General features: G+C 56.3%; 8 protein-coding genes across 8 annotated transcripts; 4 read left to right on the top strand and 4 right to left on the bottom strand.

Moving 5' to 3' along the window:
• The first annotated feature begins 81 nt into the window (after window positions 1-81).
• Window positions 82-2,324, top strand: IWZ02DRAFT_446825 (uncharacterized protein). Its single transcript, XM_066767249.1, has one exon. It carries the CDS (start codon window positions 131-133, stop codon window positions 2,102-2,104), a length of 1,974 nt encoding a protein of 657 aa, XP_066624629.1. The 5' UTR covers window positions 82-130; the 3' UTR covers window positions 2,105-2,324.
• Window positions 2,325-2,755: 431 nt separating this feature from the next.
• IWZ02DRAFT_208759 (uncharacterized protein) lies at window positions 2,756-4,672 on the bottom strand. Its single transcript, XM_066762673.1, has 4 exons — window positions 4,294-4,672; window positions 3,940-4,196; window positions 3,077-3,804; window positions 2,756-3,028 (listed from the first exon to the last, which is right to left on the bottom strand). The coding sequence occupies exons 1-3, from the start codon at window positions 4,410-4,412 to the stop codon at window positions 3,122-3,124; spliced, it is 1,059 nt and encodes a 352-aa protein (XP_066624628.1). The 5' UTR covers window positions 4,413-4,672; the 3' UTR covers window positions 2,756-3,028; window positions 3,077-3,121.
• Window positions 4,673-5,739: 1,067 nt separating this feature from the next.
• IWZ02DRAFT_431611 (uncharacterized protein) lies at window positions 5,740-6,501 on the top strand (the record flags this gene model as incomplete). The annotated part of the gene is made up of 1 exon (XM_066766178.1): window positions 5,740-6,501. One exon carries the CDS (start codon window positions 5,740-5,742, stop codon window positions 6,499-6,501), a length of 762 nt encoding a protein of 253 aa, XP_066624627.1.
• A 2,058-nt stretch (window positions 6,502-8,559) lies between these two features.
• On the bottom strand, window positions 8,560-9,909 carry IWZ02DRAFT_416647 (uncharacterized protein; the record flags this gene model as incomplete). The annotated part of the gene is made up of 2 exons (XM_066765788.1): window positions 9,103-9,909; window positions 8,560-9,054 (listed from the first exon to the last, which is right to left on the bottom strand). The coding sequence occupies exons 1-2, from the start codon at window positions 9,595-9,597 to the stop codon at window positions 8,560-8,562; spliced, it is 990 nt and encodes a 329-aa protein (XP_066624626.1). The 5' UTR covers window positions 9,598-9,909.
• A 1,076-nt stretch (window positions 9,910-10,985) lies between these two features.
• IWZ02DRAFT_208702 (T-complex protein 1 subunit gamma) lies at window positions 10,986-13,136 on the top strand. Its single transcript, XM_066762672.1, has 5 exons — window positions 10,986-11,171; window positions 11,224-11,293; window positions 11,342-11,550; window positions 11,609-12,199; window positions 12,246-13,136. The coding sequence occupies exons 1-5, from the start codon at window positions 11,147-11,149 to the stop codon at window positions 12,980-12,982; spliced, it is 1,632 nt and encodes a 543-aa protein (XP_066624625.1). The 5' UTR covers window positions 10,986-11,146; the 3' UTR covers window positions 12,983-13,136.
• A 177-nt stretch (window positions 13,137-13,313) lies between these two features.
• IWZ02DRAFT_208427 (sugar transporter-like protein) lies at window positions 13,314-15,998 on the bottom strand. Its single transcript, XM_066762669.1, has 7 exons — window positions 15,736-15,998; window positions 15,484-15,687; window positions 15,015-15,151; window positions 14,431-14,957; window positions 14,258-14,367; window positions 13,941-14,157; window positions 13,314-13,837 (listed from the first exon to the last, which is right to left on the bottom strand). Exons 1-7 carry the CDS (start codon window positions 15,865-15,867, stop codon window positions 13,650-13,652), a joined length of 1,515 nt encoding a protein of 504 aa, XP_066624624.1. The 5' UTR covers window positions 15,868-15,998; the 3' UTR covers window positions 13,314-13,649.
• Window positions 15,999-17,321: 1,323 nt separating this feature from the next.
• On the top strand, window positions 17,322-19,378 carry IWZ02DRAFT_208462 (flavonoid 3',5'-hydroxylase). Its single transcript, XM_066762671.1, has 5 exons — window positions 17,322-17,685; window positions 17,733-18,045; window positions 18,098-18,409; window positions 18,456-18,985; window positions 19,046-19,378. The coding sequence occupies exons 1-5, from the start codon at window positions 17,433-17,435 to the stop codon at window positions 19,204-19,206; spliced, it is 1,569 nt and encodes a 522-aa protein (XP_066624623.1). The 5' UTR covers window positions 17,322-17,432; the 3' UTR covers window positions 19,207-19,378.
• Window positions 19,379-21,532: 2,154 nt separating this feature from the next.
• IWZ02DRAFT_208446 (uncharacterized protein) lies at window positions 21,533-23,307 on the bottom strand. Its single transcript, XM_066762670.1, has 6 exons — window positions 23,062-23,307; window positions 22,987-23,006; window positions 22,873-22,928; window positions 22,754-22,811; window positions 22,329-22,702; window positions 21,533-22,273 (listed from the first exon to the last, which is right to left on the bottom strand). The coding sequence occupies exons 1-6, from the start codon at window positions 23,198-23,200 to the stop codon at window positions 21,718-21,720; spliced, it is 1,203 nt and encodes a 400-aa protein (XP_066624622.1). The 5' UTR covers window positions 23,201-23,307; the 3' UTR covers window positions 21,533-21,717.
• Window positions 23,308-24,020: the final 713 nt, after the last annotated feature.

The following is a 24,020-nucleotide window of genomic DNA, read 5'->3' as shown; positions in this document are numbered from 1 at the left end:
GTCCCATGGTGGCCCGCGCGTACCACCCTGCCCTCCGATCTCACCGCCCGGCAGACGCGTGTGCCTGTGCCCTGGTCCAGTGTGCCATCAACTTCGTCATGTTGATGCTGCCTTCCAATCATCCTCCAACATGAGCGCCGGCGCTGGAGATGAGCTGCTTGGTCCTCCTCTGCCCGTGGCGCGCGCACGACCGTCTTCTGGCCAGCTAGATCCCATCCGCAAAGCTTCTGGAGAGCGAGTTTCGTCACGGGCCTTTTCTGGAATTTATGGATCCAGCACCGCCAGCTTCCGCTCCGACGAAGAGCACTTGGTGTTCGAATTTGGAGCTCGGTACCTCCGCGCTGGCTTTGCAGGTGAGAGCAAACCGCGATGCACCAAGAGTTTTGGCCCAGAAGAGCAGCGCAGAGTAGGCGACTTTCGCCGATGGATGCCCGGCTATGAAGTCGTTCGCAAGAAGAGGAAGAGGGGCCAGGATTGGGGCCAGGACTATGAGCTTTGGAGAATGGACCTTCGAAATGCCGACATGGGCCTCATCGAAGACAACATTGAACGGGCCGTCCGGGAGATTGTCGCCCAGTATCTTCTTCTCGACCACAGACCACGCCGTGCTACCGTCGTCATCCCGCCGCTGCTGCCTCGACCACTGCTCTCTGCCTTGCTATCTTCTGTGTTTACGACGCTTCAGGCGGTTAGCATCACCGTCCTCTCTGGGCCAGTGTTGAGCGTTGTCTCGGCTGGGCTGAGGTCAGGCTTGGTCATCGACCTGGGCTGGGAAGAGACATCCGTCACGGCGGTTTACGAGTACCGCGAAATCCACCACCGCACAAGCATCCGAGCTGGGAAGTTCCTGACTGAAGAAGTGGCCAAATTACTCGACGACGAGTGTCACAAAGCAAGAAAGGAGTCACCCGAAGAGCCTGACCAAGTCAGCTTCGAAGAGGCTGAGGAGGTGCTCACACGGGTCGGCTGGTGCTTCAGCCGCGATGAGGCACAAAACCACCATGCCGGCGTCGAGGAAGATTCAAAATCAACCATGACCATTCCTTTCCCTGCCGCCTCTCCTCCAATCACCATTTCCGTTCCGTTCCAGCGCTTTGCAGAGCCAGCCGAATCCGCCCTGTTTGCCAGCGGCCTGGACCAGCACGACATTGATGACCACGACCAGCCCATCCCGTTGCTGGCATACAACGCACTCCTCTCATTACCCATTGACGCGCGCAAGCTCTGCATGTCGCGCATTATCATCACGGGCGGCGTCGCGAAGCTGCCCGGTATCAAGCGCCGCATCTTGGCCGAAATGGAGCACATCATCAGCGAGCGTGGCTGGGATCCGGTCAAGAATTACGGGCACGCAGCGTCGCGACGCGACCTGCGCATGCCGCGCCAACAGAGTCGCAAGCGCGCCAGCACAATGATGGCTGATGTGGTTCCCCCCTTGCCGTCAGAGCAACAACAGCAGGAGTTTGGAAGCCCGCACCCTACAACGGGCTCCTCCTCCTCCTCCTCCTCCTCCTCCTCAGCCACGGACACAATCCCCGAGACGCCAGAGCGCGAAAGCGGCTCTCCTTCGTACGACCAAGCACGCATGCAAACGCCCACGCCATCACAATCAACAACAACGACAGGCGGCATGGCAGCAACACCGCACACGCCTCCCCCGGCCTCACTGCAACCGCATGAATCCGACCCCATCACGGCCAAGCTGGCGTCGCTGAGCCTCAAGCACAACGCCGCGCTGCATCCGTCACCGACGGGCGTGGTGCGCGGCGTCGGCACGCTGGGCGCATGGGCTGGCGCCTCGCTCGTGTCCAGCCTGCGCGTCCGCGGCATCGTCGAGATCGAAAAGGACCGCTTCATGCAGCACGGTCTGGCCACGGCGACGCGCGAGCCCGGCAGCGTCGAGGTTGCCGGCCAGCTCGCGCCTGGTGCTGCTGCTGCGCCTGGTGGTGGTGGTGGTGGTGGTGGCGCGGGGAACCCGCCGGGCAGCTCGGGAGGCGGCCAGCCTGGTGAGAGGAGCAGTAAGAGGTTGAGTAGTTTGGGGAGTGCGGGTGGAGCGGGCGGCAAGGGTGACAGGGGTAGTTGGACCTTGGGGGTGTGGGCGTAGGGTGGGCTGCGTAGGAATCCGACACGTGCCAAGCAGGAGCATGGAACTGGTGCACCGTTTGCCCGGGTTGATTATGAGAATGTCAATCGCAGGACTGGCGAAAGTGAAACTCGATGGGTGAACTTGGGAAGATTAGAAAGTCTGGACAAGCGCAGCACCATTCCGCTATCACCTCACTTCTACACCAAAAACATTCACCAAACGCATTCAAGACACAGCGATGTAGTGATGCAAATGCCATGCTTGCCATTACAATAATAGCGGTCGGTACGTGACAAACGACGACGCATCCACGACGAATCAAAGTGCCCTTCCCATCCAATGCCCATCGCATCTCACGAATGCCCTACTTTGCCCCAAAGCCAAACACCACAGCAGCCTGCCTGTCAGCCAGCCAGACAGCAGTGCACAAACATCCACCCGAAAAGCCAATGATACAAAAGTAATAATAGGATGCGTCGAAGGGAAGAAGGCCAAGAAGAAGAAGAAGAAAGAGAAGAAAAGGAAGAGTAAAAAATGCCCACGCGCCAGAAAAGCCAATTCATCCACCCTATCCCATGTAATTGTGTGTCCCTATGCGAAAACAATGCGGCGCAAAGTCAGAATCTACTTTTTTCAAACGCCGATCCAAAAACCCTAGAGCGAAGCGTGTTGGAAGAAAGGCGGTAAAGAAGACTCAAAGGAGAACAATGGTACTATCACTCTCCGTTCGCAGCAAAAGCGCGTCCTGGAACGGCGGTGGAACGGATAGTGGCCGGGTTGACATCTGCTGCGGCCGCAAGCGTGGTGCTGTGCGTGCTACGGCAATTTTAGCCGGTGGGGTGGCGGTTAAGAGAGATGGACTTTGCTCTCGCATGCTCTTGCCCAAAAGGATGCTCGTCTTATCTGAAGTAATCCCAGTCGAGGAGAAATTCTCCCCATCACCTGCAGGTTATGAGATCAAACGAAGCGATCCAGCGAAGCGGTACTGACGCGTCAATGACGCGACAAGGAACGAACCCCAACCCTCATTCTTCCTTAATTCGGGCAAGTCAAGCTCCGCCTTCTCTTCTCCAGATTGTCTGGTGACTGCGCAGAGCCTCTTGCGCCCTCGCGGTTCGCCTGCTGCTGGGCTGCCGCTCGCACGTAGGCTCTGTCTCTGCCACCAGGAATCGCTCCCGTCAGCGCAGCTTTACCCCAGCACTGCAGGACCAATTTCTGCAGCAACACCTGCTCTTCCACGCGCATGCGTTGCTGCCGTCTTGCCAGGCGCGAGGGCTTCACGGCCGGCAGTTTGCCGCAGTCGTGGGAGCCAGGGCATTGGATGAGCGGCGAGGTTGGTGCGCGGAGCGGAAAGGTGCGTGCAGTCTTGAGCGATGGTCGCGAAGATTGAACGGAAGATGTAGTGGATGAAGATGTGGAGGCGGCTTCGACGCTATCACGGTAGTCGATGACGAGGGCTTCGATCTCGGCGCATTGGGAGACGAGGGCGTGGATGTGGGACGTAAGCTTTTCGGCGGATGCCTCAATCGACGACGTGGTGCCGTAGTACGGTGCCCAAAACGGGTCCGTCTCGAGAGCGGTGCGCAGGACGGAGGCGAAGAAGGAAAATGACGGCAGGTCGTCGGAGCAAGGACTAGGCTTGGAGGCGGCGAGGTTGAGAGCGGTAAAGATCATGCGCAGGTGTGGTTCAGTTGACAGACTTGTGGTCACGATGCAGGCTATGAGATTGGTTATTGAGGTGTCGGGGCAGGGTTGACCTGGTGAGGGTGGTATGAAAGGCGGGTGAGTGCATAAAAGATGCGCGAGATACTTGGATTGGGCACAGGGTGGCGGTTGGAAAGGAAAAAACACACCTGGACAGCCAATTGAGCGGCACCAGGCCTCCTCGTCGGCAATGAAGCATTGGAGCCAGAGAAAGCCGCCGCGCGCGTCGCTTGTAAAAGCCATTTCCAGGTCTTCTGGCTTAGAGCTGCACAAGGCGGCCTCGGCCAGCCTCGAGGCGCGGTGGAACAGCTGAACGACGGGGTAGACGAGGGCGTGGAGAATGTCTCGGTGGAGGATCCATGTGGATTGTGCTTGGCTGGAGCAAGCAGCGTGCTCGGAGCAGAAGCTAGCATCAGTCAGCTCGAGCTCTGGTCTGAATTTTGCCGTATCTGGAGCAAAAGTGGGGCGTGGAACGCTGTTGTCGCGGGGTAGGACCAACGTACCTCTTGGTGGCATTCAGGGCCAGGTACTTGCGAAGGATCTGAAAGGACTCGCAGCGCTGCAGCGATTGGAGGTGTTCAGGGGGGATGCAAAAGGGCGACTCGAGAGTTGAAGAGTCCATTCTGGCGGTGAAAGCGTCGAAGATCGGGGAAAAGATGCTGGACGGGCTCGTTCGGGGCAGGCAGCGTGCGGACTGGCAACAGATATAAGATGCAACGAGCAAAGGGAGCGAAGGACAAAGACAGATAAAAGAAACGAGTGGAAGAAGGTGTTGCAGATGATTGGGAAGTAAGGTTGACAGGTGTGGAGGAAATTGCAACTTTCAGTTCACGCATCGACGGATCCTAGGCTCATCTCGTCATAGCCTAAAAATACCGCAGGGAGACCAAGGCGAGCAGGGACTGAAACGCGGAAGACTGAGACTCAAAGGCCCACGACTGGAACAAGTTCCTTTTTCAACGCTTTCTACTCGTCGTATTTTGGCCGGTCCAGGTCGCCTGTCTGGTCAGAGCAGTCGTCGGCTCTCGTGTCTGGCTTCCGCCACGCCTCGCCTCGGCCAGAAGCCACGACCACATCCACAACCACCGTGACGACGACATGTCACCAGTCTCGACTTCAGACGCGGCGCCTCTCCCGTCGCTTCACCTGTCGGAGCCGACCAGGGCCTGCCGGGTCATCTGAACGCGCCTGCAGACAAGCACAACATTCAGTTTGCTATTTTCTACTGTCTCTCTCTCTCTCTCTCTCTCTCTCTCTCTCTCTCTCTCTCTCTCTCTCTCTCTCTCTCTCTCTCTCTCTCTCTCTCTCTCTATCCACCACCACCAGCCTCGTCGTCGTCTAGAACCGGCGTCCCAGCATCCGCCCTGCCATTCGCCAATACCATAGCGACTCTTGGGTGGCCCTGTGTCTATCGACTCCAGCCAGCTAGCCCGCGTCATGGCTGTCGTGGGTTCCCGACGGTGCTTCCCTGGCTGCGCGGCTCTACGGCTAACTCAAATATGGCCCTCGCAGCCCGAACACATAAGCCTCGCCGCTGCTGTGGCGACCTGTATTTACGACCTACCAATCGGCACACCAGCCAGCCACTGCGGCCGCCTCGTGGTTGGCCAACTGCCGGTAGTGTCCATGTTGTGCTGTCTTGCTGTTGTTCTTGGTCGTCAGCAGAGTCCAGAGCCCGCCGCCCTACCGTCTGCTTTTATGGTTGTCTAGACCAAGGGAACCCAAGCTCAAGTCGACCATTGAATTTCTTCTCTCTTTCAGCTGCCGGCTCCCTCCGTCCCAAAAAGAACACAAGCCGTGGCTCTGTTGAGACCCTCTGAACCAACTGGGGAATCAGCATCGCCCCAAACCGAGCCACTGCCGTACTCGTAATCCCCCGAGGCCTAAAGCCAAAAATTGAAGCAAACAACCAGCTGTGGAATGATTCAGTCTCCATCCCTCCCGATTGCATGATTGCCCCTTGTATACCCACGCTGCTCCTCATGTTGTGGTTGCGCGTGCCACTGCCTGTGCTGCAGCAGCAGCAGCAGCAAAGCCAGCCAGCGTGCCAGCCGACCCTTTGGACCAAAACCAGTCCATCGATCGCCGCAGCCGCCATCCAAGATGTGTCTCTCCATGTCGTTGCCATTATTGGCCGAGAAGGCGTCGACGGATCCATCGCAATCCGCCCGTCGGGTGCACCCGAAATCGCCCGCACACCTTTTTGCCTCGTGCCTCAACCTTATCTCTTGTGCCCTCTTTTCTGTCTTCCTTGTTCCGCTCTGGTCCTCCGACCTGCAGCAGTGCTCCAACGGCGTCTTATCGAGAATGTGAGACATGGCCATCGATGCAGGTTTGCTTCTTGTCTCGCAGCGCAGAGCAGCGCCGCCGAGTTGCCTGGGTGCGTGGCCGTTGGTTGGCTGCAGGCGGCGCACGACCTATCTAGCCACGAGTTGGCTTCGCTCCGTCTACGCCACGGCTCCATCGAACTCGTCGCCGTGTTGAGCTGCAGTGAGTGTGATGTTAGGTTTTTCTTCGGCTCTGCTTCTACACCGATCACGCTTCTTCGTGTTCGCCGTGATGCTTGCTTGCCCCAGCATGTGTCGATTGGCGTCGTCGAATGCGCGAGGCATGTGACGCTCGCTGCACTGGAAAATCGTCAACAGGACGTCTGCCGACTGCTAGCAGCAAGAACACGCCTCGATGGGCAGGCGAGCACGCTGCGGTGGTGAGAGATGTCTGCAGACCATTCAAACGAGCAAAACATGTGACTGTGTGGGAAAAGCTGGGGAAGCAGACACGCAGGCTGGATGAGTGGACGGACGCAGAGAGCTGGAAACAACCCAACCCCCCTTAGCAGCGACATTTGTGACCGGCCAGCGCCTTTGTCTAGACAGTGATGCAGTAGTGCACAGCGAGATGGGAAGTCTGGCTGCTGCCATGGATATCATTGCCATCTTCGCATGTGTCGAGATGCCTCTTCTGGCACGATCTTGTCATCCAGCTCACCTACCAACCAGCCAGACAGCCAGACAGCAGCACCCAGCGGCACCGCATCCGCATTCGCGTCCCCAACTCTCACTCCATCCATCAATCACACCACCGCCTCTCCACCCTCACCCAACGCACCACCTCCCCCTCCCTCTCACACCTCTCCAACTGACCGCTCTCCCTTGTTCTTCGTTCGTTCGCTCACCGCGCACCAAGGCAAGCAAGCAAGCAGGCAAGCAAGCAGACAGGGCGCCCACAGACCAACCAACCAATCAACCAACCAACCGCGCGCCCGCAGCGTCATGATGTGGGTGGGGAAGGGCTCCGTCACTCGGTGGGGTACGACGAGTTGAGTGGAGAAGCAAGTGGAGACGGTCGACGTGATCAACGGGACGACGACCGACGACTGACGACCGACGAAAGCAACGCGCGTATGCCGTACCTAAGTTTGTTTGCTTGGTGGTTGTGTGCACTGCTGCTGCTGCTGATACTTGCTGATGGATGATGGATTACGGATCTCGATGTTCAGTCGTCCAACGGTCTGCTGCTGCTTAATTGTACCTGGCACCTACCTACCAACCACCTACCTACATGCGCAGGGCCTAGCAACGTGACTTGCCTTCATTCCATCGCCCTGTCCATCATCTCCTTCCTCGTCGCAGCGGTAGACACGCAGATTCAGTGATGGGCAGCGTTGCCGCAGGCACAGTCGACGCAGTGGGAAAAGAAAAAGGCGCCGCCGGAGAGACAAGATAGCGATCAACGTGTGCGAAGAGAGTGCGGGGCGGGGCGGGGCAGGCGGGCAGGCAGGCAGGCAGGCAGGCAAGCAGGCAGTCGAGTAGCCAGACAGCAGGCACCTCTTGATGATGTAGACTGTCGACTCGACGAGTCGTGTCATGTCGTTGTGGACAGAGTAGTCCGCGCGGCTCGCCGCTCTCACTCCGCGTTTTGCGCAGATGGTTTGCTGCATCAGTTGATGGAGTGGAAGCTCCAGGCCAGGCAGCGGGACCGAGTGAGCCGCGGGCGGGCGAGCGAGTGAGATTGGCTCGCAACGACCAGGACGGGCGGGCGGGCGGACCGCCCCTCCGTCCATCGACAGGCCCAAAGCATGATTGATTAAATGGTCAAGTGATTGATTATTGGAACAGACACCTCAGAGACACAGGAGAGCAAGCAACCAAGAACTTTTGCCATCTTTTTTGAATTTTTTACCTACGTTAGCTGTCTGATATTGTAGGTTCTTCTACTTCGTCTTGGTCTGTCTTTTCAGAGAGCATTACTTTTTTGTTCCTTGCGCTGTCTCAACCAGTTGAAAAAAGCGCATGGTGAGCGGTGGCGGCGGCGATGGAGGCGCGGCGTGGTAGAAGTCCGACGCCAAGCACGTGAGCAACTGAATGGGCGAGTGTTGCTTCTTCCGCGGGCGCCTCGAAGGGATGAGATATTATTGTACATGCACGCGCAGGGGGTCGATGCTTTCATGTGTCGGGCAAGGGGAGAGAGGCGGCACTACCGAAAAAGGGAAAAAAGGAAAAGGAAAACGAAAGAAATCGATCGGGGCAAACTCCATCCAAGCAATACCGGGAACGTCTTCCAAAGTACCCATAGGCCATCATTGCTCGTCGGCCAGGCCCAGTCCCTTAACGCCAGGTTCAAAAATAGATTGCAAAGCTCGAGATTGGTTTGAAGCAAGAGGCAGTAGGAATGTGACGGGCGGAAATGTCGTGAGAAAACCGTGTTGAGTCGGCTTCAGAAGCGAAGTGAAGCAAGCCGCCGTAAGCGAGCATCGGCCCAAGAGACGCTCACATCTCCATTGCAGTATCGACCATCTGAGATTGCCCCTGGAGGGCGGGAGCATCGATGCTCATCTCGGCGTTGATAGGGGCCGATGAGGCTGGCGAAGAGACGGGAGAGGCCGAGAGATCGCGTGCATTGACCACGTCGCTTTCAAAGACGATTGGGTGCTGGGTGAGGTTGCGGACGGCTCCCTCGAGCGACGTGCTGATCAGACGGCAAGAACGCAAGTCTTGGCTGAGGAGAAAAAACTTTTCCAGCTCATCGGCGTCGTCGCATGCAAAGACGAGGAATGCGTCGTGAGCCTCACTCTCGTGGAGGAGCTGCGGGCGCGACAGGGGATAATGCCTGCTAATGAACCTAGCCCAGCCGCGAGCACCCTCTTGCTTTGCTGGATTGAAGACAATTTCTTTCCAGCCAATGCCGAGAGCCATGGTGAGGTCGTGGATCGTGTGGCCGGCATCGTCGATGCGCATGGTGGTAGCCTTGTAGGCAAGCGAAGACTGGTCGATGCCGACAGGAGCGGATTGAAGCGAGCTCACTGGCTTGACGGCAGGGGAGACGGAAGCAGCGTTCATGATGCTGTCGGTACGTTGCGATTTGCGTGAGGCGGCAATGGGTCGCTCGGTGGGCTTGTTGGCTTCTTCGACTTCGTTTTTGGCTTCAGCCCAAGTTCCCGTTTGAGATTCGGCGGCGAGGGTGAAGCCGGGTTCGCCAGGGTAGATGAGCGTCATACCAGGTCCCATGATGGGTTCCGGCTTGGGCTTGGCGATGATGTTGGAGCCATCTGCCGAAGCTTCATCCGCGAGGTAGTCGACATCGTCGAGCGAGCGCTTGCGGCCAGCCACAGCATTGCTGGGAGCTGCTTGGTAGTTGAGCGATGGTGGCGTAGGGTACTTTGGAGCCCGTCTGGGTTTGCTGGAGGAGCCTGAGGTCGCGAGGGTGGAGTAGTGCTGCGCGTTGAGGCGCTGCTCAATGGGATATGATGGGGGCTGCTGAGGCGGCAGAACCACCGTGGGCGAGGAGGCGTAGTAGTTGAGACCCATGACGGCTGTGTGTTTAGTAGGTCAAGCAAGAGCAAGAAAAAAAGAGATACTGGTCAATTGTTCAAGTGGTCACGCGCACGAGGTCGAGACGCGCTGAAGCTGAACCAAATGAAGCGCGTCCGGACGCGGCAGTCGAAGGTGAACGGCGATAGGAGGACGGCGATAGCAAGCTGGGTGGAGCTAGGCGGTGATGGTAAATGGGACAAGAGGTAGATGGTTGGAGGTGGAAGAGGATGAGAGAAGCGGGTGAGAGTCGGAAAGATAAGAGGGAGTTCAGAGAGCAAGAGGCTTGAGGCTGAAAGGTGAGGGTAGATGAAAGAGACGAGGGCTGCGGACGGGAAGAGCGAGCTTTTGAAGATGGTCGGCTGAGCATTCTGAGCCCCGGAACCTGGGTTGTCGTTTGCGGTTAGCCCGCATCGTTGCATACTTGGTAAGCGCTAAAAACCTGTCGAAACGCTTGCTTTGTCCGAATCTAGCCCGATGCAGAATTTTACCCCTGTCGTTCCGTAATGAATCGGGGGTTTTGTCTTGGAGACGCTTGGGCCAGAGTGTGCTCCGACTTCCTGACCTTACTTGGTTACCTTACGTTCGCCATTTCGCCGACACCCGCTTAGTCATGCCCATCCCCGCCACCCCGGACATTTGCTACGTCACGTGTGACGGCATCACAAGCGTCCGCAACTCCGTCCGCCTTGCCTTGGTTGTTGGAGACCCGTTCTCTCAAACCATCACTGCCCAATCCGTGAGGCCAAGCCATCGGATCCTGCTTGTCCCTGTCCGTCGTGTCTCGACCCTAACCACCGCTCTCGGCATCGTGGCTGGTTGCCTTGTCCAAGGACGCCATCAACACTAGCAATCGCTGCCTCACCGCTTGCCGTTGGGTACAACGACATCTGAAGAAGGTCGTCTCCTTAGCCGCCGTTCAGACCGTTGCGCCAAAGGACTTGATCAATCGGGTCAAGACCGGCCCAGTGCGAACAGTAGACCCGACTCGCTTGGTTCGACACAACCAGCAGGATTTGCGAGGGACAATCAAATGTACTGCCCGGCGGACCGCCATGGTGTAGCGCCCAATAGTGCCCAGGCTGTTCAACACCTGCCCACCACCTTCTGCTGAAAAGCTTGTCATTGGCGTGCAGAATGAAAGCGTACTGCAAGAGCTGCAGGGTTGGAGGCTGCAAGGAGGGAAAGGTGCAATCCGACAGAGAATGGTTTACATTTTTGGTCTTTGGTCCTCGTCGATCTGGGAGAAGATAGTCTCAATGCTGTCACAGTTGTCGCCAAACGAACATGGCGATGAATTGCACATGCTGCTAAAGGGTAGATGTCTTGGAGGTCCCTTCAGAGCACTGCTTACACGTGACTCTCCCAGCGCGCTGGCGGTCCCGTGGCTTGCTTGGCGTGTTTGCGCATTTTGTCGGGGGCTCGGAAAATCGTCGCGCCAAAACGCGCTGCTCGAACTCCGCGAAAGCCAGCGTCTTGACCCTATTGCCCCTCTGCCCCGCCGAAAGAAAGGAGTTCCCACCGAGCATCACCACAGCAAGCAAAGATGCAAGCCCCCGTGGTGGTTATGAGTACGTGTCGCCTTGGATTTGCCCCATTTCAAGCTAACACAAGCTCCGCCAGATACCCAAACTGGAGGGGAGAGACAGTTTGGCCGCAAAGCACAACTCTCCAACATCACCGCCGCAAAGACGTGAGTCTGCTGTCCAGAAGCTTGCTCAGCCGAGCTAACCCCCTTCAGCGTCGCCGACATTATTCGATCATGTCTTGGTCCCAAGGCCATGTTGAAGATGCTCCTCGACCCCATGGGTGGTATTGTCCTTACCAACGACGGCCACGCCATCTTGAGAGAAATCGAAGTCGCTCATCCCGCCGCCAAGAGCATGATTGAGCTCAGCAGAACCCAAGATGAGGAGGTTGGAGACGGTACCACCAGCGTCATCATATTAGGTCCGTCGACCCTTGGCTTGACTTCAGGAGAGCTACACTGACGTCGACACATTTTCAGCTGGTGAGATGCTGGCGCAATCCCTTCCCCAACTTGAGCGCAACATCCATCCTGTCGTCATAATAAACGCCTTCAAGCGCGCCCTCACCGATGCTATCGCCATCATCGAAGAGATTTCGTTACCCGTCGACATCAACGACGACAAAGCCATGTACTCGCTCATTTCCTCGTCGGTCGGAACAAAGTTTGTCTCGAGGTGGTCTGAATTGATGTGCACCTTGGCCTTGCAGGCGGTGCGGACAGTTTCTTTCGACGCCGGTGGCGGAAAGCGGGAGGTCGACATCAAGAGGTACGCCAGGGTGGAAAAGATTCCTGGCGGTGAAATTGAGGAGAGCAAGGTTTTGGACGGCGTCATGCTGAACAAGGACATCACCCATCCCAAGATGAGGAGGCGCATCGAGAACCCCAGGATCATACTGCTCGACTGCCCCCTGGAGTACAAGAAGGGCGAGTCGCAGACGAACATTGAAATCACCAAGGAGGAGGACTGGAACAGGATACTGCAGATTGAGGAGGAGCAGGTCAAGGCTATGTGCGACGCCATCATCGCAGTCAAGCCCGACCTGGTCATCACCGAGAAGGGTGTCAGCGGTAAGTGGAGCTCAAGATGAGCGACGCACAATGCTAACCCCCGTAGATCTCGCTCAACACTTCCTCGTCAAGAACAACATCACTGCTCTGCGCCGTGTGCGCAAGACGGACAACAACCGTATCGCTCGCGCTACCGGCGCTACCATTGTTAACAACGTCCACTCCCTCCAGGCCTCGGACGTCGGAACACAATGCGGCCTGTTTGAGATTTCCAAGATTGGTGACGAGTACTTTACGTTCCTGACGGGTTGCAAGGACCCCAAGGCTTGCACCATTCTGCTGCGTGGTCCCTCCAAGGACATTCTGAACGAGGTTGAGCGGAATCTGCAGGACGCTATGGGTGTCGCGCGCAACGTCATCTGGAGCCCTCGCCTTTGCCCTGGCGGTGGCGCAACCGAGATGGCGGTCGCGGTTGCTCTGGAGAAGAAGGCCAAGTCGGTCGAGGGCGTGATGCAGTGGCCGTACCGCGCCGTCGCCGAGGCCATGGAGGTCATTCCCCGCACGCTCATCCAAAATGCAGGATCATCGCCCATCAGGGTGTTGACGCAACTGCGCGCCAAGCACGCCGACCAGGCCACTGGCAGCAGCTGGGGCATTGACGGCGATGGCGGAAAGATTGTTGACATGAAGGAGTACGGCGTTTGGGAGCCCATGGCCGTCAAGGAGCAGAGCGTCAAGACGGCAATTGAGAGCGCCTGCCTCTTGCTGAGGGTGGACGACATTGTCGCCGCCAAGGCGGCCAAGCAGCCCAGCGGCCCCATTGGCCAAGGTGGTGAGGAGTAGACACAAAAGGCGCTCTAGGTGTACAAAAGAAACATATCTGGCGTCAGAGGTTGCATGATGATCAGGGGAACCCCGTAATGTAGCATAGACGCGTACGTCCAAGAAATCAAACGTCGGAGACACAAGCGTGCAACAAGCACAACTTCTACTGCAATTGAATGACCCTTCATATGTGACGGCAGGCGAGTGGCAGGAGAAATTGCGGCTCTCTGGATACACCCGTGGTGGTGAATGAATGCTCTCCGAATGGAGTAAACGACAGCTCCCCAGGTGCCACAGTGTCCGAAATGTGCCATTTCTCTTGACACGCACAGAACACCTCCAGCATAAGTTCTTGCTCGGAATGTGCAGTTCAACATTACTATCAAGAGTTATCTACCGTGACGAAGCAACTAATGGCTCTTATGTGCATGATTTTTGTTCAACGTGACGACGGATACAGAGGACCAAGATGGGCCCTCCTCCGTGCTCTCGTAAAGATCGTGACACGGCTCGCAAGTAAGTGAGTGTCATGAAACGAACGTCAACGCTTCTCGCAGCGTGCAGCGCGCAACTTCGTCTATATAGCCACCCGCGCCTTCAGCAAACAGACGACTCGCCAAGCCATGCTGAATCCGACGGCGCGAATCTCCTGGCCGTTTCTTTTGCACATACTAGGAACGACCGCTCAATCGCTCGTCTTCTCGTTCTTGGGAATGGCCGCGTCCGCCTCCTCGACGTCGCTGCTGCGGCTCGACAGCGACGCCGTGTGCTCGAGCTGCTTGGCCGCCGACGTGTGCTGTAGCCTGTCCGACATGAAGATGAGATCGACCTCTTCGAGCGTGCGGCCGCGCGTCTCGGGGCAGCAGAAGTAGACTTGTCAAATGAAATCCGACGTCAGCATATCATTCTAGCACGCCACAAGTCCTGGCTTTTTACCATGCAGGGGGAATGGGGGAAACGGAGCAGTCGAACTTACCGTAGGGCCCGGCAATGACATTGAACACCAGGAACCAGATCCACGTCTTCCATCCGACGCTAGTGTCGGCGATGGCGATGGGACCCGCGAAAGTCGTCAGAAAGGCACTGAGCCACTGCGCGCTGACTGAGAGCGCGAAGCCGACGTGGCGGTAGCGAAGGGGCATCACTTCAGAGGCGTACACGTAAGGCACTGGGCCCCAAGTTGGGCCAAAGACCTGATGTGGGGGAAGGAAGCCATCAGTTTCGTTGACTCTGGTCGCCTGGGGTTTTTCCTTTTGGAACATTTTGGGATGGGAGAGGAGAGGAGAGTCTTACAGCAATCCAGCCAAATAGCATCGATGCGGCCGCGGCGCCCGTCTTGGCTCCGGGTGAGGACATGAGACCTGTGAAGGTTGCCATGAAAATCGACTGGCCAATGGCGCCGACTGCTCGCCGTCAGTTCGACTATCCTCCAAAACCCTCAGCAACGCCATCATCGTGGCACTCACCAATCAACCAAGTACGACGACCAAACTTCTCCAGAAACGTCACTCCGAGGAAATTGGTAATGGTCAAGACGGTCGTGGCAACGGCCGACATGGCCGACGCCACCTTCGCCGGCAAGCCAATGTACGACTGGAAAATGGTCGACAGGTAGTAGTAAATCATGTCGGTGCCAATCATGTAGCCGATGCCGACGAGGATGACGCCCGTCCGGATGCGCCGCGCCGCCTGCAGGTCCGACGTGTCGTAGACGAAGTCCTTGAGCCGCAGCGAAGCCGTCGCGACCTTTTCCAGCTCGATCGACGCCAGGATGTCGCTCTTGGAGCGCGCGACGGCGTGGTCTGTTAGCGGTTTGGCGTACAGCCGTGCCAGCGTCGCGTCGCCTGCGGCTTCTTGTGAGGTCGCGTAGTAGTAGCGCGGCGTGTCCGGGTTGGGGAGCAGGAAGGCGATGGTGACGAGTGACCAGAAGACTTGGAAGGCGACGGGGAAGCGCCAGACGGCTTGTCCGGTGGCAAACGTCATGCCGAAGTCCCTGAAGGTGCGCTTAGCTGTGAATCTTGTGCAATGGACTTTGTGCATATCGACTTACACCCAGTAGGCGAGGGCGATTCCACCGGCGGCGCTGCAAATCATCAGGTTTACGGCGGCACCGCGCTTGGTGACACTGATGGCCATTTCTGCAACGTAAACTGGGATCAAGGAAGTGCAGAAGCCGTTGCCAACTCCCTAGTCTACAGTCAGCTTCCATCTGGAAGATTGATACTTGTGGAAGAACTGTTGTTCATAATGACGACAGAGAGGCGGGGAGGAAAGGATATCAGAGACTTGCTGCCAAAAGCCATGGCGCATATGAAATAAGTCTTCACTATGAATTGGAATGCTTCCTGAATTCTGTCGTGTTTTCGGTGGCTGCAGCCTGAGTGAACCGAGTGGAGTGGATGAATACTCCTTGTGGCTGTACTGGTGTTTGCTGTTTGTGCCATGGGCAACAAGTCTCATTTGCAATCACTTCCCCGCCTCGAGACCGGTTGAGGATGTTGAGGAGATTCAAGACGTACGATGAGAACACGACCAGCAATCAATTGACCATAGCTGTAACCGGTTGCAGAGATGATGGTCCCAATGATCTGGACCACCTCTCCGGCAATGATCCAGTTCTTTCTACCAATCTTCATGCCAAAGATAGTGATGATGATGCAGCCCAGCCATGACGCCAACAGGAATGCCGACGTGATCATGGATGTGATGGTCGTGTTGGGATACTGCGTCTGTCAGCTCGAGCCATGATATGAAGACAGTTGAAGACATACGCCAACAGCCTCCAGGAAAGACGGAGTTTGCAGCACACCACCAAGTACCCCGGCGTCCCATCCAAAGGTGACAAAACCGAGGGCTCCTGCGGTGACCGCATTCCGGTAGAGGGCTTTGCCTTCGAGGACCATCTTGACCAAGCAAGAACAACAATGGGAAAGATGCGATTGGAACCTTCAAGCGAAACAGCAAGAGACCGCAGACCAGCGGCTGCCACCAAATATCAACGGCCAGGACACCATGACTATTGTCCCCAAAGTACCCGTCAGCCTGTCATGCAGGCATCTTGAGAAATTTTCCGTTTCATCCACCAACTATGGGGATACCTCAAGTCAAACGAGCAGGAGATCGCCACCTTCACGTTGCGCCGCAATATTGCGAACGGCTTTACTCCTCATACCCAAAAAGCCCTATTCGGAAGCCGCTCCGACAATTCACAAAAGGGTTTGAGACATTCTCCTAGAGCTCTGGAGGCGAGACACGTGGAGGAACACACAGAATCTGGAAGCTCAACGTCGTACGACTGACTTGAGTGCGGCACTTGGTGGCATGGGGTCGTCGGCTCGAAGCCATGTGGTAGAGCGATCTGCCCGTTTGCAGCATAGTAGAACGGGAAAACATGTACAAGATCCGCAGCGGCCACCGAGTTTCGGATCCTAAGCTCTTTCGTGAATGGCCAGGAGTAGGCTGGTCGATTGACATGGATACCCACTGGGCCCCTATTGCTGTTGCCAGAAGCATTCAGCAGAGTGACTCGTGTGCTTTGTGAAAAGGACAAGGAGGAACGGCGATAGGGTGAAATCATTGGAGGTCACATCGAGGGTCATGTCGAGCAGCAATGGCACTCGAACATGTGTGGTCCGCCAGTGGACCAGCCGACGGGGACGTCGGGATGTGGTGGAGATGCAGGGACGTGGTCGAAACAAGGTTCAAGGGGTTTTCGGCCCCAACGCCGCACGCGAATAAAAGTGCAGGCGACGCACAGTCCGGCTCGTCGTCGTCGTCGTCGTCGTCGTCGTCGTCCCCCTCAAGGCCTCGAGCACAACCAAAACCACCCTGAATTACCGTGGGAAGTCGTCATTCCCCAGCGCGCCCGACGTGCGCAGCCGACATTGGATCTTCCATTTTTATACGGCGTAGAACTGGGCCCTATCCGGTGAGTTGGAAATGCCGTTGCGGCACAGCAAATGCAGTATGACGATGGGACTCGACCGATGGGTGGGCAGAGGTTGCGCGGGACCAAGTCCATCTTCGGCAACCATTCATGTGCGCCTGGCACATTTTCTTCAACAGTGCAGATTTCGACCTTTGCCTAAAGGACGGAGGCTCGGATCCACATCACAAGCACCTGATTCAGTTTGCACCCGCAGACTGTCCCATCCCCACTCTGGAAACATTGGCGGCCGGGCGCCGTGTGGTACGTGCTGTCTCGACAGTCGATGCGTCCCTTTTGGACCAGCAGACGACTGCTGATGATGGTCCAACTGAGGCCGTCGGAGCAATGAGCGCAAATCGTCCGACCCATGCGCGGACAAGGTCCATTTTTTGTAATGCGACCATCAGGAGCTCGTTGCTGAGCTGCACGAAACGCGTGGCTCGCCATTCGTCCTCGAGCTCCCGAGGACCCTTTTTATTGTCAGAGTTGCGCGCGCGTGAAGAGAGCTGCTTGTCCTCCTTGGACACCTAATCCGCTACAATGGCGTCGTCTTCCCAGGAGCTCGCTGGCAGCTCTGGCATCATTTCCAAGCTGACCCTTGGAAATGTCATATTCCTGGGCTTTGCATACCTGGCTTTCAAGCTGCTCTATCAGGTCGTCTACTACCGCTTTTTCCATCCTCTGGCCAAGTTCCCCGGTCCTTTCTGGGGCAGCGTGACTAGATTATGGATCGCATACCACAACGTGGCCGAGGACGAGTGTCAGACGAACAAAGCCCTCCATGAGAAGTTTGGTAAGAGATGCCGTATACTTGCTAGGCGCAAGCTAATAGGAATCCAGGTCCCGTCATTCGCATCACCCCGACCATGTTGCTTGTTAGCGACGCGACCAAGCTCCCCGAAATCTACAGCCGCAATGCCGACAAGTCGAAGCACTACATCACCGGGTCCTTTGGCAAGACGGAGAGTCTTTTCAACATGCAGGACCACAAGGTCCACTCGCGATTCCGCAAGATTGCCGCCGCGCCGTACAGCTTCAGCAATGTGAAGAAGATGGAGCCGTTGATTGACGCGCGGATGCACGACTGGATCAACAAGATCGACAGTCTCTTTGCTCAGACTGGCGCCAAATTCGACTTTGCACCTTGGGCAATGTAGGCGCTCCGAATGTTTGAGTCGGGATGGAAAGCGCTGACGAGCACACAGCTACATGGCATATGACATCATTTCCGAAGTTGGGTTTGGCGCACCGTTTGGTTTCATCGAGCAGGGCAAGGACGTCGAGGGTCTCATTCAGGGGTTTCACGACGGTCTGGTTCCCTTTGGAATCATGGCGCGTCTTTACCCCTTTACCAACTGGGTCAAGAGCACGTGGTTTGGCGAAAAGTACCTTGTTGCGAGTCCTGAGCAAGAGTCTGGCATTGGCACGTTGATGCGCTTCCGTGACAAGCTCATCGAGCAGCGCTTCCGCGACATCGAAGAGGGAAAGACGGCCGGACGTATCGATCTGCTTCAAACGTAAGCAACAAACCCCGACTGCTGAGGATTCGGCTGACGACCCCAGATTCATCGAAGCCCGCGATGAGAACGGCAACCCCCTCGACCTGGACTACATCAAGGCTGAAATTCTCCTGGTTCTTCTCGCCGGCGCCGACACGACCGGCACAGCTTTCCAAGCCATGATGGTGCATATCATGGGATCACCGCAGGTCTACGCCAAGCTCATGGAAGAACTGGACCGCGTGACTCGCGAGGGCAAGCTGTCGGACATGCCGCAGTACATGGAGGTCGTCGAGCACTGCCCCTTCTACGTCGCCTGTGTAAAGGAGAGCATGCGCTTGAACCCGTCGGCCCCCAACATCTTCCCGCGCCTCGCCGGCGGCGGCGGCATGGAGCTCAACGGTAAGTACGTCCCCGAGGGCACCGAGCTGACGTCGAACCCGTGGCTGGTCCACCGCGACCCCAACATCTTTGGTGCCGACGCCGACTCGTTCCGGCCCGAGCGCTGGCTGGAGAGCGAGGAGCGCGCCAAGGAGATGAACAAGTACAGCATGGGCTTCGGGTACGGCGCGCGCGTCTGCCTGGGCAGGACGAGTAAGTGGCCATTTTCCAACTGTCCCGAGACATCGGAACACCGGCTGACATGACCTTCAGTTGCCGAAATGGAACTGTACAAAGCTCCTTTGCAGTTCTTCCGCACCTTCAAGCCGACCATTCTCAACCCCGAGGAGCCGGGCAAGTACCACGTCAAGGGCGGCGTCAGCTTCTTTAGCGACATGTGGATCAACATTGACCGCAGGCCGCGGGTTGTTTGAGCGATTTCTTTCTTTGGGCAGGCTGAAGGAACTCCTTTTTCGTTTGATACCAAGCCTTTTTGGCAGCATATACATCTTCGCGCACGTAACAGGGGTTGAAATCTTGGAATTCTCCCTATACCTAGCTTCTCCATGCTTGTTCAAGCATTGGCAACATTGAATCTTGGAAACGAAAGATCCCTCTTCGTCGTGGCTCCAGAAAGGATGATGCTTCATTCTCGCGATGCTCCGCAAACAATCACACTAAGGGTAGCCAAGTCGTCCGCCATCCCCTGGCGGCTCGGCACCGTCACACGTCAAACGGGCGCGGGACGGGACGAAGACATGGTGCTGTGATATCGGCAATGCGACTCATTTCCTCGTTGGCTCGGCCCAGATCACTGGTCAAATGCGCGAGGATTTTGGTCGGGCTGATCAAGCTAAGCAGCCTTTCTCGCGCATTGCGTGGCCTCGTCAGAGATGGCGGTCCGTCTTTTTCTCCTTTTGCCCCACGTGTTTGACCATCTAGAACGGTTCCTTGCTGCTGCTCCCACTCTTCCACGCGAGGACTACTGCTGCACGAGCAAGCAAGGAGGCCAAGGCGTCTGGGCAAGCAGGTGGTGAAGCAGATCATTCCCACCACTCTTCCCGAGCCCAAGAACCGAACGTTCTAGCAATGGAAGCCCAAAGGCGCGGAGAAAGAGGACCGATGGGGCAGGTGGCCGGAGGATAATGTTTGACCATTGAGTTCGTGTACATATGCATGCATGCACGCTGCATGTACTGTAGATCCTCTTTTGTCCAATTGGCGCGGGTAAGTGGTGAACAGTTCGGCTACAGATGTGTGTATTTTCCCCTGGAGACGATGCTGAAAATAGATATGGCGATTTATTGGGGACCTCGGCAGAACGAGGTATCCAGTGGGCAGTAGCACTGTAGAGTGCGGAGAATAGGGAGCACCTGACAAGCGTTTCGACTGGCTTCATCTAGACTTGTGGCGGATTTGCGGGCACGATCGCATGAGGACAGGGTCAGCCACACGATGCGATGAGACATCAAGACGAGTCGCGAGGGCGCCTCGGTCCGTACTTTGCTGCCGGGCCCGATTGACGAGAGCAAACGAGCTGCCGTACCGGTCGTAGTCGTCCAGACGGTAGACTCGACTGAAATCCTGGTTGGTCGAACAGCATCAAGGCCTTCAGGCACGGCGAGCTGGAGCCGGCGCAGCGGTCACGCTGTAGGCGAGAGGTTCGGGTGCAGCCAGGCGAGCTCCAACAAGACCACGCTACCCAAGCAAAGGAACTGTCGCCATCGTCTCTCCCAGCCAAACGGGCAGCAGTTCCAGGTGCAAGGCCAGTACTTCGAGAGCGGGCGTATGCAAACCAAGCAGCGGGTTTACCCCGAGCCTAAACGCGACTCAGTTTCGTCTCCCTTGGTGTGCTTGGCGGCCACCACTGTACATGGATCATGACAAGGCGATTGACAGAGCGACAGAGACAGTGGCTGCATGACTAGCATTTCCCATGGTAAGTGGTGGCGTTGAGATTATGCCGGCCGTGCATTATTATCATCCGTTCTCTTTTGCGCTTCGAGCACACGCACAAAGCAAGCCCTCTGGAGAATCAGCCCGCTACCCGCCTGCTTGCGGGAGGAGCGGGCATCATAAAGCGCTCGTCTCGCGGGCCGGTGCATGCTGCGGCGACAGCGAGCAAGCGAGCATGACATAACCGCCTACTCTTGGGCGCTGGATGGGCGGCAGGAAGAGTGCATCACGCGGGTGGGCTGCTGGGTTTTGGTCCGGTTTCGAGCGACGCGTCGGATCGACAGGCACGGCCAAGAAGGAGAAGGTAATCCGATCAATGGCGAGGGTGCGAGTGGGTCGCCGTGTGCTTGGCCGGTGGCCTGAGGAGAGTCTGGCCGGGGGAAAATACCATCGTCCACGACGACCACGACAACAACGGCGTGGGCGAAGATCATCACGGCCCTATCACCTTTCACTAGGGCCGGATGAAGATGAACGTTGCTCTAGAGATGGAATGCTGCTGAGCGGTGCGTGCTGCCCTTGGTCTCCCCATCATCTCCTCGTTGTCTGCGCCGTGTGCCAGCCTTTGTGCCGCTTTTTCGTAGCGATGGACGTCGTGGCGTGGTCCTGCGAGTCGTGAATTGTGACAGCATTGATGCTCGCTTGGGCCCTCGGGTTGCCGTGGAGCACTTCGTACCATGGAGTTGCTGTCGTCGTGTCAGGACTGCGCCTCGTGGAAGGTCGTTGATCTGAATAGAGATTCCTGACTCGCCCATACAGAGTGGTCGCATCCAAAGTATAAAATGGTGAGAGAAGGATATATGTCGAATAAATTGTGACAAATCGAAGAAATTGCCCGCTCAAACGAGAGCTCTGCGGTATCATGCGAAGAGTGATGAAATCGACAAAAGAAAGTGCTGTCCCTAAATCCATATCCATGTATATTCGAAGCGCCCTCCGTGGCTCAAAATACTGAGCTCAATGATTGTGAGTCTGCTTCGGGTGCAAGGCTACACGGCGTGTGTGAAATATGGCCTTGAGTGGTCATGGACATCGTCCAGACTGCCGCTATCGCGTGGTACATGAGGCGGTGTCTCCTCGAACTGGGTCACAATCTGAGTACGCACTCCAATGCGACCGTCCGGCAGGTGCAGCGCCTCCTCGCTGCTGTTTGAAGCTCCGTCCTGCTCAATCTTGGTTTGGATGCCGCCTTTGTCGCGCGTGTACGGGTTGGTTGCCAGACCATCCTTGTCGAGACTCCTGAGGTGCACGCTTCCCGTTTTGGTCGAGTGCCCTTTTTGGCTGCCCAGATTTTGAAAAGTTGCGCGGGAAGGTTGAGATTGCTTCGGGTTGGTGCCGTAGTGGTCTGTATCGTAGGACGAGCCGAGGAGGCGTGGGATGTGGCGTTTGGCAATGACTTTGAATGAGGGGATGCTTGCAGCGAGTATACCGACATTTGTCTCGATGACGCTCCAGTACATGGCTCTTGCGATAACCCAGGTTTGGTCGGCACTGGTAAGCATTTCTGGGATGAAGGTAATCCTGATGATAGAAGATATGCAGGAACTGTCCACCCGGTCAGAAACTGCAAAACGACTGACAACATTGGATGCCGACTTACAAGAGCCCAAGAGAAAGCATGACTCCCAGCCCAATCTTTTGGTTGCGCGGGACTTGAAGGTGAATAACGAGCCGGATGGGTAGCGTGTAGGTCAGAATGTCGGTACTAATGTTGACTGCCGCGTTCGCCAAGTAGAAGGCATTGATGTTGATGCACTTTTTGTCGGTAATTCTTGAGTCGTACGCAGCGGCGATAGGAGAGCATTCGAACAGCGCTGCGAGCGAGTTGCCGGTGGCCTGGCAACCGACCAAGACAAACATGGCGATGGCCAGCTTTCTCAGATTGCGGTCTCCCAAGCGCATGTAGAGTGCTAGGACACTGGTCTTGATGAATCCCAGGCATGCATTGTAGAAGATGGAACTAAGCCACACAATCTAAGGCCCATTAGCTTCTGCTGAAATTTAGAGTCGGCAGAGCAAAACTACCTTTGCGTACTGGATGAGGTTCTCCTCTCCGCGCTTTGCGACTTCGACATAATGGCTTCTACTCCTACAGTTAGCATGAAACCACCCAAAGACATTCTGGAGAAAGTGCTTGGACTTGCCCTAAGCCATGGCTCACTGAGAGAATGGTCGCAATGATAAATGCCCAAGACAGTAGCTGCTTCACCGTTGGCATCTTGTTCTTGATTCCTCTTCCCATGGAAAACTGTACTTACTGCGCCGATTGAGATCAAGACTGCGAATTTCAGGGTCAGATGTTGGAATAATGAAGCAAAAGTTCTCCAACTCACCATCATCAAGACCAATTTTCTGTACCAAGAAGATTCGAGCATACAGCCGCAAGCTCATCACAATCGCCGTTATGACGGCGAATATAATGGCAATGGCATTCGTTGTAGGACCTTGGCTCTCAGGCTCAGCCACAGCCATCGTGAAAGATAGTCGGGTGGAACAGAGGGTCTCAGATGGTTATACAGGGTTTTGAAGACCACTGTCGGAAAGACGAGATGTATACCCCAGAGTCTATCTGGGCATCCAGCGTTGTACCGTGGGGTTACACGAGGTTAGGGCCGGGTAAGCAGTAAAAGGGACGGAGGATGTGATCTCATACTGTGTCCAGAGGATACCAAACGTTGGACAGGAGATCAGAGAAAACAAACGAGCAAGTATGAGAGGCATCCTGAGCCTCTGCATAGGAGCCAAGGATCCCCTTCCCAATAGAACATAGATGCGCATAGTAGTCCCTGGTGACCCAGTTTCCCGGTTCCAAGTGGTCTCGTCACATTCTTACAAAGGCAGGGCCACGATGCCTCCCTTGCCAACCAATAGTGATGCCAAACACCAAGTAACCGTCGTTGCTTGTCATTTCGCATGCGCCATGGCCATGGAATTGAGTTTCTGATCGTCAGAAAAGCTTGTAGGAAATGCCAGTGCTCATCCGCTTTTGGCCACTGTGGACTTGTGGCCGCGACGAGGGCGCCTGAAAACGATGGGGCCGCATCTAGTCGCAGCCACGGGTAAATGATTCAGTCGCGTCTGGGATACCATCGTGGCGAAGGGGTTATGCAAGATGACAAAGGAGGAAAACAACCTTGGAAACGGACATGGCATCCACTCACCTCGAAGCGAAGATCGAGCCCACTACTGGGAGCCTCACCCGTAGTTCCGCGCTGGCCGCCGCAGTCTTTCAACGGCGGGCTTGACATTTCGCGCTCTCCGATGGTCAGTGTCTAGACGTGGTCTGTCGCAT

Source organism: Phyllosticta citriasiana, assembly GCF_038021145.1.
Source record: "Phyllosticta citriasiana strain CBS 120426 chromosome Unknown IWZ02scaffold_4, whole genome shotgun sequence".
NCBI classification, from domain to species: domain Eukaryota; kingdom Fungi; phylum Ascomycota; class Dothideomycetes; order Botryosphaeriales; family Phyllostictaceae; genus Phyllosticta; species Phyllosticta citriasiana.
The sequence above is the reverse complement of the archived record's forward strand: the minus strand, read 5'-3'. Positions and strand labels throughout refer to the sequence as shown.